General features: G+C 53.9%; 1 protein-coding gene across 1 annotated transcript; it reads left to right on the top strand.

Moving 5' to 3' along the window:
• The first annotated feature begins 511 nt into the window (after positions 1-511).
• ISM2 (isthmin 2) lies at positions 512-11839 on the top strand. The gene is given in 13 exon segments (XM_052647391.1): positions 512-515; positions 642-685; positions 6217-6333; positions 6379-6459; positions 7924-8273; positions 9267-9280; positions 9628-9728; positions 9731-9770; positions 9773-9781; positions 10000-10083; positions 11335-11393; positions 11395-11573; positions 11575-11839. Coding segments are annotated over 13 exon segments (1347 nt in total).
• Positions 11840-16973: the final 5134 nt, after the last annotated feature.

The raw sequence follows: 16973 nt of genomic DNA, 5'->3' as shown, positions 1-16973 counted from the left end.
CCTCCTTGGCTGGCAAGGGAAGACCCTGGGGTAGGGCAGAGGAGAGTTGGGGGCTTGCAGCTGCAAGAGGGTGATGGAGGTTAGAACTAGCCAAGAGAGAAGAACCGAGAGAGGGCAGCTGCTCTGCCGCAAGGCCTGTCCTTCAGGAAGGGTCCACCCCCGGGGCAGAGCTGCGGACACTCATGCTGCGGCAGCAGGGGCTCCCCCACGGTGGGAGGAGGCGCTTTGCGAGGGCACAGGCTGAGATGAAGGACCGGACACAGAGGAAGGAGCCTCCTCTCCAGGGATGCTGTCCAGGGCAGCGTCATGCATGTGTGTGTGGGTGTATTTGGGGGGGTGGGTACTTGGCAATTCAGTCCTTGTCCATCGTCCAGCCAGTTACCCGGCAGCAGGGCCTGGACTGCAGGAGGAACCTGGAGGGTTGAAAGGTCTCACCTGCCAGGTGGGTGGCACCTAGAAGCAGGTATTTTTCTGAAGATTGGCCTTCTTTGGTTGAGGCCTTTCTAGCCTAATGGGTAAGTGACCGAAGGGGGACTGGCACCCAGGTCTGTGTGGGGCCAATCCCGTGGCCTTGCCCTCTGCCACCTCCAGCACCTGGGCTCCTCCCCCCACCTTGACTATGACCTTTGTTCTCCCCCCAGACCATCCTTCTCTCTCTGAGAGCTTGGAACCACTGGCAAGCCAGGTGAGGGAGAGAGGGAAGGTTAGGAACAGGGGCCTGGAGGCGCGGCTGCTCAGTGGTCCAGGCAGGTTGCAGCCTCCTCGCTGGATCTCGCTGTCCTCACCTCGCCCCTGCCGCTCTCAGCTCACTCGATGGTTCCAGGGACCAAAGCAAAGGATGGATGAGAAAAGCAGAGCATCCTGCTCCAGTGTTTTGATCGTTTGACACATTCTGCACCCTGGAGTGGCAGGCAGCGAGCCTGAGGGTGCAGCCCCTACCTGGAGCTGGCAAAGCACAAAGGTTCAGAGCACGGGCTCTCCAGCTTTATCACCTGCCTCCAAACCTGCTCTGCCAAGCCCCTGTGTCAGTCAGTCAGTCAGTTCAGTCGCTCAGTCGTGTCCGACTCTTTGCAGCCCTTGGGCTGTAGCCCGCCAGGCTCTTCTGTCCATGGGTTTCTCCAGACAAGAATACTGGAGTGTGTTGCCATGCCCTCCTCCAAGGGTTCTTCCCCACCCAGGGACTGGACCCACATCTCCTACAGCTCCTGCACTGCAGGCAGGTTCTTTACTACTGAGCCACCAGGGAAGCCCTCTTATCACTCTTACCTCCCTCAGTTCAGTTCAGTCACTCAGTCGTGTCCGACTCTTTGCGACCCCATGAATCGCAGCACGCCAGGCCTCCCTGTCCATCACCAACTCCCGGAGGTCACTCAAACTCATGTCCATCAAGTCGGTGACGCCATCCAGCCATCTCATCCTCTGTCGTCCCCTTCTTTTGCCCCCAATCCCTCCCGGCATCAGGGTCTTTTCCAGTGAGTCAACTCTTTGCATGAAGTGGCCAAAGTATTGGAGTTTCAGCTTCAGCATCAGTCCCTCCAATGAACACCCAGGACTGATCTCCTTTAGGATGGACTGGTTGGATCTCCTTGCAGTCCAAGGGACTCTCAAGAGTCTTCTCAACACCACAGTTCAAAAGCTCCCTGTGTAACCCCGAGCAAGTTACTTCACCTCTCTGATCCTTGGCTGCTTCCTCTGGGAAGCGAGGATGATGCTAGGACCTGGTGTGTATCAGTACCTACAGGGTGCCCGGGAGCAGTGGCCCCGTGCAGAATGACAGTGCGGGTTCTTTAAGCGTTTCGAGATGGCAACAGCAGAGCGATAAGCCTGGTGCAGGTACGCAGGCTTCACAGCCTGAAGCCAGCCCTGGTGCTTGGAGGGCGTGCTCCGAGGTCTCCATGGTGGGGCCAGGGTGGGTTGGGTTACAATAGCACACACCAGGGAGAAGGGTGACGTCCAGCCCCGTCCCTCTGCCCATGGTCCTCTGGCTGTTGACTGCTGGGACTCCAGCACCTCCACAACGCTGGAGTGACTGTGTGCAGCCTGGCTCTGGAGGGGCGCACCTGGACCTCAGAAGCAGGGGGTTAGAGGAGGCAGGGTGCTGGGCTGCACCTGGCAACTGGGTTTCATTATCTGGAACAAGTTCCTGACCCTGGAGAGGAAGTATGAGAGGAGAGGGGCAGGGGGCTTGTGAGGGAGGCTCAAGCAAGGCAGTAAGGGTTTGTGGGGGAAGGCTCTTGTGTTAACTGCCCTGCCAAGCCTGGGAGGGTATGTGTGGGCCCCTGTGTGTGTGATAGAGAGAGGGGCAATGGATGGTGGGGCTATAACTTGGTATATATCTGTGTATCTCATGTTTATCAGGGTAATGGCACCATCCCCCGAAAGAATGGAGTTGTGTATTTGTACACACGGAAAGCTCCACATTTGAGCATAACAGATGTGGGAGATGGCCCCGTGGGACGAGCAGGTGTTCTTACACAGGCTGGAGCCTCAGCATTTGCTTGAGAATGTCCTGGAGATCCATGCACTGCCTGGTAATCCTGCCTAAGTGGTAGGGTGGCGGATGTGCTCTTCAGACCAAATAAGATGTAAAGAGCTAACTGTGATGGCTAGAGGGGTACTGCCCTCTCTCTCTCTCCGAGAACTATCTATCACCTCCCCTCGGTGACATTCACTGCACGCTTGCCGTGTGCTAGGCACCATGCTAACCCAGCCATCCTACAGATAGGGACAGCCAGCCATTGCCCTAATTTACAGGGGGAGCAATTCAGGGAGATTAAGTAACCTGCCCAAGGTCACACAGTAAGTGTCCAAGTTGGGGTTTGAAGGCAGGCAATGTGGCCTCCAGCCTGCACTCGTTACCCCCATGTCCAGGGACCAGACAAGAAGATGAAAGCGGAGATGCTCTGCATGCTGAAGTGGTTGCCCTTGAGGGGTTATTGGCCTCAGCGTCTGCACAGGCACCTCTGCACTGATGCCTGGGCGTTGAGATCCAGCAGAACTGCACGTGAACGCAAGCGCCTTTAGTGTAACCTGCGAGATCTTATGTAAATCCCTTGCCCTCTCTGAGCCTCCATAGCCCCATCGTTAACAGAGATAGTCACACTCACCCTTCAGTGTTGCTGGCAGTCATTCAGTCACGCAGCAGTGATTTACTGAGCGCCTGGAGGGTGCCAGGCACCGTACTGAGCACAAGATACATGTGAGCAAAGCAGACGGACATTTCTTTCTGCACGGGGCTGACACTAGCTGGAGTAAGTGTCAGGAGGTATGTAAAGGACCTGGCCAGGGCCTGGTATGGAAGACGCGCTCAGACAATGCTCGGTTGCTCTGCCCACCTCCCCACAGGCCTCACTTCCCGTTGTCTGAAGGCTTTCACCAGCACCGGGACCTGCTCTGAGCTGTTCATGGCAAGCCGGACGTGGCTGGAGTGCAGATCCTCTCCCCCACCCAGCCTCCCTCAACCAGTGACTGACGGGTACCTGGGGCGCCCAGAGAGACGCACGCTAGTGGTCCACTTTGGTCACTGGCTTCATGGAGCATTCTTTATTAGCCGCCTCCCTTCCCCGACTCACTCTCAGACTCCCCGCTTGGTCTCCAGGGATTACTGTCCAAAGGAACCACTTGCCCTTGAAGCTTTGTCTCAGAGTTGGCTTCTCAGGGAACCCAGACTAAGGCCAGATAGCCCCCGCCACCCTGGGGAGTTCCCCAGGGGCTGATACAGGGCAGGAGGCTCCCAGAGAGAAAGGGAGTGTGCGTGGCTGTGAAGCTGAGTCAGGGCTTCCTATGGGCTCTGCTCATTGTCTGGTCCGAGGGGGCACCAGGGCGGGGAGGGCTGGAAATGGACCCTTTGAACGCTTGCTGGATACCATCTCTGTCCCGCTGCTATTTCCATTTACAGATGAGGATGCCCACTGAGGTTAACCACCTGCCAGGGTCCCACAAGTCAGAAACCAGGCCACCACTGGGATTCAGACCTGGCAGCCTCTAGAGCAGGGTTTCTTAACTAATAGCACTGTTGACATTCTAGGCTGGAAAAATCCTTGATTTCCTTGCTGTGAAAGGGCTTCTCCAGTGGCTCAGTGTTAAAGAATCCGCCTGCAATGCAGGAGACACAGGAGAGGCGGCTTTGATCTCTGGGTCAGGAAAATCCCCTGGAGGAGGAAATGGCAAACCACACGCACTGTAAAATCTCTAGCACTCCCTCCTGTGATAACTATTAATACCAATATCACTGCCAAATGGCAAAACATGGTGCTTATGCCCACCATGCTGGGCCATCTAAATCAGCTGGAAAGGCTGCAGACCCTGAACTCCTGTTCCCCCAAGTCTCCCTTCTCTGTGCTGAGGCTGCAGACAGGAACGACTACCCAAAGTCACAGGGACAGGTAGGAATTATGGGTGGGAACTGCTAGGAAGCCATCATCTGGGGAAGCTCCAGGCCTCCAGGACTGGCCAGTGAAGGTGTTGGGTTGTTGCCCTACTCCTCTGTCCATCCTCTACTCATCCACCCTGGGTATCTGGACCAGAACACTTTCAGTCTGGATTTCGAGCGCTGGTTGAGACGGGCCCAGGGCTGCCCTGGGACCAGGTGTTTAGGGCAGGAGCCTTGGAGCCAGGCATCTGGGGACCACAGAGGGAGGTGGTCAAGGGGAGAGATGTGAGAAATCAGACTGATTCAGCCCCTGATTTGTGCAGTAGACTCAGCACTCTCACCTGTAGGGCTGGAGCATGATGGTTAAGAGTGTGGGCTCTAGGCCCAAGCTGCCTGGTTCAAATCCTGGTTCTCCCACTAAATGTCTGTGCCACCCCAGGCAGGTTACTTGCCCTTTCGGTGCCTTACTTTTCATTATCAAAATGGAGATGACAGCTAGCACTGACATCTGAGGGTTGTTGGGAAGATGAAGCAAGCAATTAAGTGTTTGGAATAGTGCTGGGCACGCAGCGGATGCTGTGGAAGTGTTTGATAAGTAAAATTCTGACAGTCCTTCCAGGCAGGAATTATTATCCTCATTTTGTTGATGGGAAATCACCAGATTGAATGAGCTGGTAAGAACTGGGATTTGAACCCAAGCTGATCTGACTTTCCAGATCCATGTTTTCCAGCGCTACCACACTGCCCAGCTAGGAAGTGGGAGGTGGGGTCAAGGCTGTGGCCTGGGTGAAGCAGGGTGCAGAGGCTCACGGGGCAGAGCTGGACAGGCTCGTTCTGCCCTGGTGTAGGGACCTGGGCAATGGAGCTGCACCCTGGAGGTAGGTGCTGAACTCTCAGGGTCCCAGTCTGAGCAGAGAAGGCCAGAGAAAGAGCCAGAGACATCCAGGATCTGCTTTCACTCACTACTTGCACTGCAGCAAGGACAGCCCCAGTGTGGACCTCATGACACTGGCCAGAGGAGGGAATTGACTGGCAGACAGATGGACACACCCACGGCCTAGAAATCCAGGCACCAGGTGGGCAGGCAAAGGAAGAAGGTGTGGTCAGGGGTGCCAGGGAATACAGACCCTACGTGGATGGCTTGGGAAAGCCAGGTGGCAGGGGGCGTTGGAGGGGAAGGATCCAGGCCCGCTGCCCACACCCGCGTCAAGGCTTTCCGAGCCCCCTGCCCTGACCTGGGAGGGCCGGAGTGTCTGTTCTCTGATGAGGACCCTGGGGGATTCTGAGGCTGTGACCTGGACTTTGGAATTGCTGCCTTAAACAGCTCCCTTCCCCTCCAGGGCTCATTTCTTCCATCTGCGAATGAGGTGGTGAGATTGTGTCTCTTCAGTGTGTAGAAACCTGACTTGACCCCTCCTCCTCATGCCTCACTTTGGCATCATTTCACCCGGGCGCTTTGAGGGCATCGTCCACCCTCTAAGGTGTCAGAGCAGACGTGTCTGCCTTTGTCTAATTATTTATTATTTGGCTGTGCTGCGTCTTCGCTGTGCTGCTCAGGCTGTTCCTTGCAGTGCATGGGTTTAGTTGACCCACGGCCTGTGGGATCTCAGCCCCACGACTACGGATCACACCCACATCCCTTGCACTGGAAGGCAGATTCTTTACCACTGGACCACCAGGGAAGTCCCCAAACAGACATGTTTGGGTGCGTGGTCACAAGTGAGTGTGTGACCTGGTCTGCCCCCAAACCTCCTGCCTGCCCCCTGCTCCCCACCCCCTCCCAGCCTTTCCCAGGTCCACATGGGCCTTGACCTCAGGCACCTCCCTGCTCCTCCCTCCCTCAGGTCTCAGCCTCCCCAGATCCCAGCTCTCCCAGAGAAGAGGAGGAGACCCCTCTGCTCTCCAGGGCTCACCTCCAGGCAGGGCCACGTCGACACAGATGTCGGGCGCTCCCTGAATCAGCACCCCTAGTCCTAGACTAGACACCCTCACCCGGGACCCTGAAGGATGCTCCCTTGCTGCTGGAGCTGCAGAAATTGCCGGGATTGGCCAATACAGATTTGAGTGCCCTGAACCCCAGCATCCAGGTGAGGGCTACAAGGGTAGCCATGAACCCAGCAGATTCCTGGAGAAAAGTTGGGCTCAACAGCTCAGCTCCGAGGTCAGACATCTCATCCTATATTCCCTGGAGGACGGGGGTCCTGTGTGGGTCAGACAAGGTGACTCCCATGCCCCACCCGTGGAGTAGGAAGAGTCGGGCTTCCTCACTTCTTAGCTGCAGACCATCACGTGGCTCTCCCAGCCTCTATCGCCTAGACCATGTTGTTGTTCAGTCGCTCAGCTGTGTCTGACTCTTTGCGACCCCATGAGCTGCAGTATGCCAGGCTTCCCTGTCCTCCACTATCTCCTGGAGTTTGCTCAAATTCATGTCCATTGAGTTGGTGATGTTATCTACTCATGTCTGGTTAGACCATAGCAAGGGGCAAAGAGCACCAATCTGGCAGGGCTGTCATGAGGACTGAATGAGCAGAGAATGTTTCTTGAGCTGCAGGGGGTTCCTGGAATATGGACAGAGGCCAACTAGAAAGCCCTGAAAGTCTGATCTTTCCTGGCCAGGCCCACTCCTTGCTACAGGCCCCTGAAGAAGAATAGGGTAGATTGCCCACCAGAGGGGCTTTATGGGAGAGAAAACTAGAGAGGCTGGTGGAATTCCAGCTTACAGTCTTCACTGTCAGCCCTGAATCCCTAAAGATAATAATTCCTGCATTTTGTGTACCATCTACAGCTTACAAAATACTTTCACTGAAAGAGAAAAAAGACCACAAAAATATGAAACACATAACATTCTAAAGTTGTTTAAAAGTATGTGTGTGTATCTGTTTATCTAAACTTGGAGTGTTAATTACCAAAATTTTACCTGTCAAAAATGGAATATGGGTGATCTCCCTTTTCTTTATATTTTGTTGGTTCCCCCCCAAAAAATTTTGTCCTTTGACCTCATATTACTTTGTAATAGCCCCAAAATGATGTTTTTAAAGTTCACTTTCAGATAAATGATTTCATGTTACTTATTTTCTGTCTACAAAGTGGTGACCAAGAGCCCTTCCCCGGGCTGCTGGGGGGTTGGCTGTCATTTGCTCTCATTTTCTGGCCCTACAATGAGGAAATGGAGGTTCAGGGCTGTTAGTGGCCCCAGAAGCTGGGCAGTCTGTGGGCTGCTGGAGCCAGAATTCAAACCCAGCTTCTCGTAAATGAGTGGATCTCCAATTTGGCACGCTAGAACCATCACATCTGGTCCCATCTCACACTAGTTAAATATGTCTGGGGTGAGATTAGGGGGTCAGGAATCTCCTGCAAAGTCTGATGCAAGGCCAGGGCTTAGGCTAGACCCCAGTTGCCCCAGGGAGGCCAAGAAGGTTGACCAGAAGAACAGGCTGGTTCAGAGAAAGGGTTGGACCTCTCCTCCTGTCCCTAGGCCTATCATCTCCCTTCTCTTTGGAGTCTGGCTCTGAGCCCTCCCTCCGTGGCCGGGTGTGTCTGTCCCTCTGCAGGTGACCATCGAGGTGGTGGTGGATCCCCAGGATGAGCTGGAGATGGACCTGATGGCTGAGCCCAGCAATCGCTGCTCTGAAGGCGCCCCCCGCTGGCAACCTGCTGAGGAACTCTTCTGGCCTCTATCCTGGGGCTACTTAGAGGGTGAGGAAGAGAGGCCCCATCTCAAGGGCAGAACCTCAGGGGAAGAGCAGGAGGAGGAAGAGGAGGACGACCCCCCAGAGTACAGTGAGGGTGAGGACCCGGAGGAGGACCGTGAGGAACATGGTGGAGATGACCAGGAGCCGGGCTTCAGTGGGGCCACAGGAGGCTGGGAGGAGGGCCACTGTCCCCCAGAGATCTTTGAGGAGCCTACAGTGAGTACCCCCATCTTGACCTCCCTGGCTGCTGCCCCTGGAGGTCCTGAGTGGAAATAAGGGTGACAGCTTCCTGGGCAGAGGCAGCTGTGGAGGTCTGGAGCTTAGGCCCTGTACCAACACCATCATCAGCTCAATAGTAACACCCAAGGCTTGCAAAGGCTTTTTTAAAAAAAAAACATTTGACTCTACAATAGCCCTGAGATCCCTTAAGCAAAACAGGCATTTGTTAATAATATATTTATTCACATTTATCAGTTTTCCAACAAATTAAGAAATATTATAAATCTCACCACTCACAACTGACCTCGTTTTCAGACTGTGTGAGTCTGAATCCTGGGTCTGCTGCTTACCAGTTGAGTGACATTGGGCAAGTTACTTAACCTCCCTGGGCCTCGCTTCCTTCCTCTACAAAATAGAGATGGGCACCACCCTTACTACTTGGAATTAAATGTAGAGAGTGGTGAGTTAATGCTTTTAAAGTCTAAGTACATAGTAAACCAAGTATTGGCAATTATTATTTTAGAAAGCAACATGACAACACAGACTGTTCAGAAAATATCACCTGAAACCTGCCCCCCGCCCCCGGCCACCATGACAGGCATTTTTATTTTTGCGTATTGCAGTTCCGGTTTTCCCCTGGGTAAGAATGTTTCACACAGCGTTACAGCTCTACTTCCCAGAGCCCTAGTGTCTCATCATTGGTTCAGACTAAGTCATAGCAGGCTTTCCCTGTTTTACCAGAGTCATATAAGCTAACAAGCAGAATTTTCATGATTTTCGACATTTCTTCTATTGATTTTTCTTAATCACTTGGTGCCAGCCTGTTCAGACCTGCCTGGAAGTAAGGAGAGGGCCGGGCATGTGTGTTCGGTACTTCAGGGGTTCCAGTGAGAGCCCTGGTGCATTTCGGGTCCCTCAGAGCAGGACTGGGTCACTAACGTGGGGAGGGGGGACATTCTCTAATACTACAAGTGCCGGGGAAGTATCGTCAACTATGGTTTTGATTGACATAAAACTGTAGCTTAAAGATGTAGGGGGACCTTTCCAAGGCCCCCCCAGCAGTGATCAGGTGGCCTCCAGGTAGCTTTGCTCTATGTTGCTGTGTGGGCACAGAGTGGGTGACTGGGGTTTGTGACACCTCCTGCATTTGCCCAGGTGTTCACTGCACAGGGGTGCCCAGCTGAGCAGGTGAGTGGGGGTGAAATTCAACCACTGCTTCATCCGCTAGGGAAGTCCTGGCCCCAGGGCTGTGTCCTCCACAGGAAGGGGGTGCCTTTTGCTAATTCACACCAGGGTGCCTAGTGGGCTCTGCCCACTCACACCTGGCTCCCTGCCTTGACCCAGACTATGAGCTTCAGGAGGAGTGGAGCCCCTGGTCTCCCTGCAGTGGGAGCTGTGGCGGCGGTCAGCGGAGGACTCAGCCCTGCGGAGGATTCAGCCCTGCAGCTACGCCTGCACTGCCTCCAAGTCCCGCGCCTGCGACCTGCCCCCTGTCCTGGTGAGACAAGCCCCAGTGCCTGGAGAGGGAGTGGCTTGCACTTTCTGAGCCTTGTATAGGGTGGACTCGGGAGAGGGGAGCCAGGAAGCTCACAAACGTGGTGGTCCTGCCCCGTCCCTGGTGGCTATGGGCACCACAAGCTTAGTGAGGGCTGGCGCCCACCGGGGGCACAGACATACCCTGTGGCACCACCATCCTGGCCTCCTCTCTTCCCCAAGGCGACAAGGACAAGGATCCCTTGGGCTTCCCCAGTGAGAGGTGGCAGCCCCTGGCCCACGATGCTATGGACATGCTCAGCCCAGGTCAGTGTGGGGGGCTAGCCCTGCCCTCTGGGGGTCTGGAGGAGAACCTCCCTCGGAAGGGCAGAACCTCACTGCACGGGCAGGAATAGGGCCTCCTGGATGCAGAGGACATCTTCCAGCTGGAAGGTTAGCCTCCCCAGCAAGGGGACCATAGCACATCTGAGCCCTCCCCCCTTGCCAGGCCCACTGGCCTTTCCCAGCCTGATATTCCTGCTGAGAAGAAGGTCTTGAGGGGAGCCACAGAGCTTGGGAGATCATCCAGTGGAACAGAACAGGACAGGGACCTTGGGGCTTGCCTTCCCTGGTCACTCTTGGATGCTCCTGGCAAGCTCTGTCTGGAGAGCAGGTGCTGTCAAAACTGGTCAGGGGACAGAGCTCCAGGACCGCTCCTTTCCAGCAGTGAGGAACAGCCCACGCTTTCACCAGCACACTCCCAATCTGTGTCTCTGGCGCTCACCTGCACCCCCAAGGAGGCAGGCAGCTGCCAGCAGCCTCCTTGCAATTGACTCCTGTGCTCCATGCTGCAGAAGCTCGCTGAGCCGGGAAGGTGCACCCAGCCCTGTGGCAGGCAGGAGATTCCCAGAAGACTTAAGTCCGGTCCCAGCCCTCAAGGGGCTCGGGTCTTAGAGGGAAAGACGCAAAGGACCAACTTAGGCCCGGCACTGCCAAGCGGGCCCTAACGGTCTGGAGCAAAGAAGAGGGAGCAGTTTGTTCTGTGCGGTCAGAGAAGCCACATTTCCCAACGGAGGGAGAGGGGAGGAGAGCAGCATAGACAGAGGGACCGCTGGGGGCCCAGAAGGATAGAGTGAGCCTGAGAAGGGTAAGGTTAAGAACAAGAATGGGCCAGTGAGAGTGGTTAAAACAGGGAAACGTTCTTACCAGGAGGCTGAAACAGCTGTCCCTGCCCCCTACCACCCCAGCTCCTTCCAGATCCCAGGATTTTTCCCACCACCCTGCATCTAAAAGGACAAAGGGTAGCTCATCAGGGCTTGCCAGCCCCCTCCTCCAGCCCCTTGGCCGTTGTCCATGTGGTCATGGCCTGTTGCTGCAGCTTGCCTGCGTGGTGTTCTGTGGTCTCTCCTGACTGTGTTGGCCAGGTAGTTCTGCCCCCAGCACGGGTGTGGGTACCTCCCCGCCTACCCGTTAAGATGCCTCCAAGCCACACCTTTGTACTGGCCCTTGAGTAACCCCCACCCCACCCAGGGGCTGACCAGTCCCTCGTTCCCCCGCCACCTCCCCTGCCCTCTGCAGATGTGGACAGCTGTGAGAAGTGGCTGAACGGCAAAAGTGACTTCCTGGCCAAATACCTGAAGCCAGGTGCTGCGGGCCCTGCCCAGCTGCCCATGCGCGTACGCGTTGGAGGCCGTGTCCAGCGCCGTGAGCCTGCGGGACGAGCATCAGGGACGCAGCTTCCGCTGGAAGGATGCCAGCGGCCCGCGCGAGCGCCTGGACGTGTACGGGTCCACAGCCCGCTTCTGCCTGCGCTCTCTGCAGCACGCCGGCAGCCCAGCACTGCTGCTGCGACGTGAGCAGCCAGCTGCTGACCCGGGGCAAGGGTGCCGGTGCGCCCGACCTGGTCAGCACCGACGTCTCACCTGAGCTTCCCTTCAAGGTGGACACGCTGCCCCGGATCTCATGTAAGGCGGACTGCAGCCGCTACCGTGCGGTGCGGCCCACCAACAATGGCCAGGCCTGCGCGGACAACCCTCCTGAGGAGGAGTACCTGGCCCAGTTGCAGGAAGCCAAGGAGTACTAACGAGAGGCTGCCGCGCTGGACGTTTCCTCGCAGGCCCCCCGCCTTCGCCCCACCTCTGCCCAGACCTGGTGAGGCCGGTCTGGAGCCTCGAGCCCTCTGCTTGGGAACCTGGGTCGGGTTGAACTGTGTGTAAGGGGCCCAGGGGGAGGCCGGAGCTCCGCCCCCTCTAGGGGCCCAGGGGGAGGCGGGAGCTCCGCCTCCCGGCCGCGCGGGCTGCCGGGAAATGCGTTGTCTGTGGAGAAACTCCCCTCGCGCCTGATGGGAGGCGGTGTCCCAGCCTGACCACCCATTTTCCTCCCTCGGTCTGGGAGCAGGGGTGAGCCGGGCTCTCCACAGGCATTGGTGATTCCCGGAACCTACGTTAAGTCCCCCAGAAGTCCCAGCGCCGAGGGCCAGCCCTGGCATCCCCGCGGCCCCCCGCCGCTGCCCCCGGGCCAGCTATCTTCCTCGGCTCTGAGCGGTGGCACGTGGCCGCCTTGCGCACCCCTGCTGGGAGGGTAGTCATCAGCCCTCCCATGAAGCTGCTTCCCATGGAGGTTCCAGTGGAGACCACCTCAGTCTAGGGCCAAAGGTCCGCGGGGGAGACATAAGTGGATAGGCTGAGGCAACCAAGACAAGGCAAAATATCCGGGTGGGGCAGGGATCGACCAGTTCTGGGGGCTTTCTTTGTCCAGCTCACCTCTGTTTTATCCAACTCGTAGGAATGTTGTGGGGCTGGGAGATCACACCACCCTGACTGAGCACAGGGTCAGGCTAGGGGAGGGCTCGGAACCAATGCAGGTCAGGTGCAGGGTGAGCTGGTAGATCAGTTATCCGGGTGTGTAGGTGTGTGTTAGGGGACAGCCCTGGTGTGTGTGTGTCTGTGTGTTAGGGGACAGCCCTGGTTTACAGTGTGGGCAGTTTCTGTGGTGTAAACATACCCACTGTGGCCCACTTCAAGCTCCCAAGGTGATGTCGCTGAATGCACTGAGTTCAGACCTGGGAAGAGACATGTATGATCAGCTCTGCTAGCACCTCCTGCCTCTTCCCTGCCTCCCCTCACCCTCACCTCCCTCTCCCCTCTGCAGCCATACTTCCTTGCCTTCTGTGGGTTGAAATGCTGATGTCCCAGTTGTCTCTGTTCACAAAAGCCTCTAAAAGGCTGGTCACTTCAGTTCTAGCCCTTAGACAGCTGCCCTGAAGTTCTCTGGGAACTTCAGCAACAAAGCACTTTATTTTCTAATTCTGTCTGATAAAGAATTTGAGTTCCTAGTGGAGCAGAGAAATGTAGGGAGCCCTTGCTGACCTCTTAAGCCAAGCTTCCCTGGGCTGTGTTTGTAATTACCTAACCCAGCTGGGCTTCCCGGGTAGCGCTAGTGGTAAAGAACCTGCCTGCCAACGCAGGTAAACATAGGAGATGAGGGTTCAATCCCTGGGTCAGGAAGACCCTCTGGAGGAGGGTATGGCAACTCATTCCAGTATTCTTGCCTGGAGAACCCCATGGACAGAGGAGCCCGGTGGGCTACAGTCCATGGGGTCGCAGAGTCGGACATGACTGATGCGACTTAACACACATACAACCCAGCTGGGCAGATAGAGATCCGGGGTGCAGAGCTTACATTGGTTAGGTTATCTTTACTCAGACTCATAAAGGGTTACCTGAGAGGCAAGGAGGAGCTAGCAGGACCTCAGGGGCACATTCAGAGTCCTTTGGTCAGAGAGAGAAATTATATTGACACCAGAGGAAGTGGCCCTACTTTCCCAAGGAACTTGCCGCATGGGGATCTGATGCAGAGTTGTCCCAAGGACTACACCTAAAAGATGACCAAGGTGGACCCGTACCTTGCCTTGGTTTGTGCCCTTACCATACACTCCACTGTCACTCCAAGCCTTTGGGGAAGTCACATCAGGAAGCCGAACGAGACAAGGTGTGTTCAGAGCCGCTACCTGGAGAAGCTCAGAGAGGCAGATGTTTCCAGTTACCATCACACCTAAAGGTAAGTGTGTTAGTCTGGTCTGGGATCACAATCTAACAACACTGGTGCAACTAGAATATTATAGGATCAAAGAGGGCAGCATCTCAGGTTCCTAGATGGGAGCCAAGTTCCCTTCCCTGTCTCTTAAATGGGGAATTCAATAGGATTAGCACCAGGGAAGCCCACGATTAGCACAGGAATGTTTTAATTATGTTTTAGCAGAAACTTAAAAGAAGATAGAGATACACCAGAGTCTGTTTTCACAGGAAACTAATTTCCCTCCTTTCTAATATAATTTACCTTGACACTTAAATACACTATCTAAATTTAATCTATAACTAATGCTGATCCCATACAAAAAAGATCTTCACGACCCAGATAATCACGATGGTGTGATCACTAACCTAGAACCAGACATCCTGGAATGCGAAATCAAGTAGGCCTTAGGAAGCATCACTACAAACAAAGCTAGTGGAGGTGATGGAATTCCAGTTGAGCTGTTTCAAATCCTAAAAGATGATGCTGTGAAAATGCTGCACTCAATTTTCCAGCAGATTTGGAAAACTCAGCAGTAGCCACAGGACTGGAAAAGGTCAGTTTTCACTCCAATCCCAAAGAAAGGCAATGCCAAAGAATGCTCTACCGCATAGTTGCACTTACCTCACACTAGTAAAGTAATGATCAAAATTCTCCAAGCCAGGCTTCAGCAATACGTGAACTGCGAACTTCCAGATGTTTAAGCTGGTTTCAGAAAAGGCAGAGGAACCAGAGATCAAGTTGCCAACATCCGCTGGATCATCAAAAAAGCAAGAGAGTTCCTGAAAAACATCTATTTCTGCTTTATTGACCATGCCAAAGCCTTTGACTGTGTGGATCACAATAAACTGTGGAAAATTCTTCAAGAGATGGGAATACCAGACCACCTGACCTGCCCCTTGAGAAATTTGTATGCAGGTCAGCAAGCAACAGTTAGAACTGGACATGGAACAACAGACTGGTTCCAAATAGGAAAAGGAGTACGTCAAGGCTGTCTATTGTCACCCTGCTTATTTCACTTATATGCAGAGTACATCATGAGAAACGCTGGGCTGGAAGAAGCACAAGCTGGAATCAAGATTGCTGGGAGAAATATCAATAACCTCAGATATACAGATGACATCACCCTTATGGCAGAAAGTGAAGAGGAACTCAAAAGCCTCTTGATGAAAGTGAAAGAGGAGAGTGAAAAAGTTGGCTTAAAGTTCAACATTCAGAAAACTAACATCATGGCTTCTGGCCTCATCACTTCATGGCAAATAGATGGAGAAACAGTGGAAACAGTGGCAGATTTTATTTTGGGGGGCTCCAAAATCACTGCAGATGGTGATTGCAGCCATGAAATTAAAAGGCTTGCTCCTTGGAAGAAAAGCTATGACTAACCTAGACAGTATATTCAAAAGCAGAGACATTACTTTGACAACAAAGGTCCGTCTAGTCAAGGCTATGGTTTTTCCAGTAGTCATGAGATATGAGAGTTGGACTATAAAGAAAGCTGAGGGCCGAAGAATTGACGCTTTTGAACTGTGGTGTTGGAGAAGACTCTTGAGAGTCCCTTGGACTGCAAGGAGATCCAACCAGTCCATTCTAAAGGAGATCAGTCGTGGGTGTTCATTGGAAGGACTGATGCTGAAGCTGAAACTCCAATACTTTGGCCGCCTGATGCGAAGAGCTGACTCATTTGACCCTAATGCTGGGAAAGATTGAGGGCAGGAGGAGAAGGGGACAACAGAGGATGAGATGGTTGGTTGGCATCACCGACTCAAAGTTTGAGTAGACTCCGGGAGTTGGTGATGGACAGGGAGGCCTGGTGTGTTGCAGTCCACGGGGTTGCAAAGAGTCGGACACGACTAAGCGACTGAACTGAACTGAATGCTGATCCCCCTCCTTTCTAATATAATTTACCTTGGCACTTAAATACACTAGCTAAATTTAATCTATACCTGGTGCTGCTGCTGCTAAGTTGCTTCAGTCCTGTCCAACTCTGTGCGACCCCAAAGATGGCAGCCCACACCAGGCTCCCTGTCCCTGGGATTCTCCATGCTTGGCAATTACACAGCCCCATTTTTAAATCTGTAATCTAAGTGACACTCTAAATTGCTACTATGTTAAACCACAGATGAGAGAAACTAAAAGGCGGGCTGGAAAGGAGCTTTGAAGGGACTGGGGTGTTGATCAGCTATAAAACAGTGTTTATTCAAACTGTACAAAGGAGAAAGAAACACCGTGCAGGTGCCTATGGGCTTAGGGAACACCTGTGTGTGAGGAGAAACAGTTGCAGAGGGGGCACTGACCCTGCCAAAGGGAGGATTTTAGGAGTGCCTGGTGTCAAAGCCGGGAGGGGCCCAGGAAATAAAGAGAGGGCCCTCCCCCGCTCTGGTCCAGTGTAGGCCGTCCTAGCTCACCTGGCTGTTACTCTTGTCTTGGACCCCGGGAGCCCTCTGTGACCACACATCCAGCAAGAACACCACCGCTGTTTCTAACTTAGCTGCCTTGGCCACCTGGATGCCTTTGCCCCATTTCCCCCACCCTGGGTTACTTCATAAAGGGTCCTATGCTGGCAAGACTAGTCACATTGAATTCTAACTAGTGTTTAAAACAACCCATAGTACAAACCTGCCAGATCCTGCTGATGGTCCTGGTCTCTTGGAAGACAGGATGTTTCAGCTCCTTTGTCTCATTATTCACAAAAGGGACTCAGATGTGCTTCCTTGTTTCCTCCATTACAGTTAGATTTTCTCAACACGTTGAAGTGCTCCTCAAAATCCATCCTTGGTATCAATGTCACCTGGGATATTAAAATTGTTATGCCCGAAGTCCGAGTCCCCAAAACAGAGAAATAAGACGTCCACGGCAATGCAAAAGCATAAAGGGGTTTATTGCTAGCTCGAGCTAGAGCTCCCACTGGCACTGACGCAGTGGCTATAGGGAGGGAGCCCCGAGTCTTGGGTTGCACTGCTTTTATAAGGAATTTATTCAGGTAAAAGGGTACAAAAAAGGGGGTGTTCAGGCAAGAGGATAACTGATTGGCCACTTTAGGGGGTGTTTAAGTTGACAGATAACTGGTTGGTTACTTCCATCCATAGGATTTGTGTGTAGATTCTTGATTGGTTTTTACTTCCAAGGTAAATCACAAGCTCCTG

Source organism: Budorcas taxicolor, chromosome 10 (genome assembly GCF_023091745.1).
Source record: "Budorcas taxicolor isolate Tak-1 chromosome 10, Takin1.1, whole genome shotgun sequence".
NCBI lineage: Eukaryota > Metazoa > Chordata > Mammalia > Artiodactyla > Bovidae > Budorcas > Budorcas taxicolor.
Note: the sequence above shows the minus strand (reverse complement) of the source record. Positions and strands in the feature narration are given on the sequence as shown.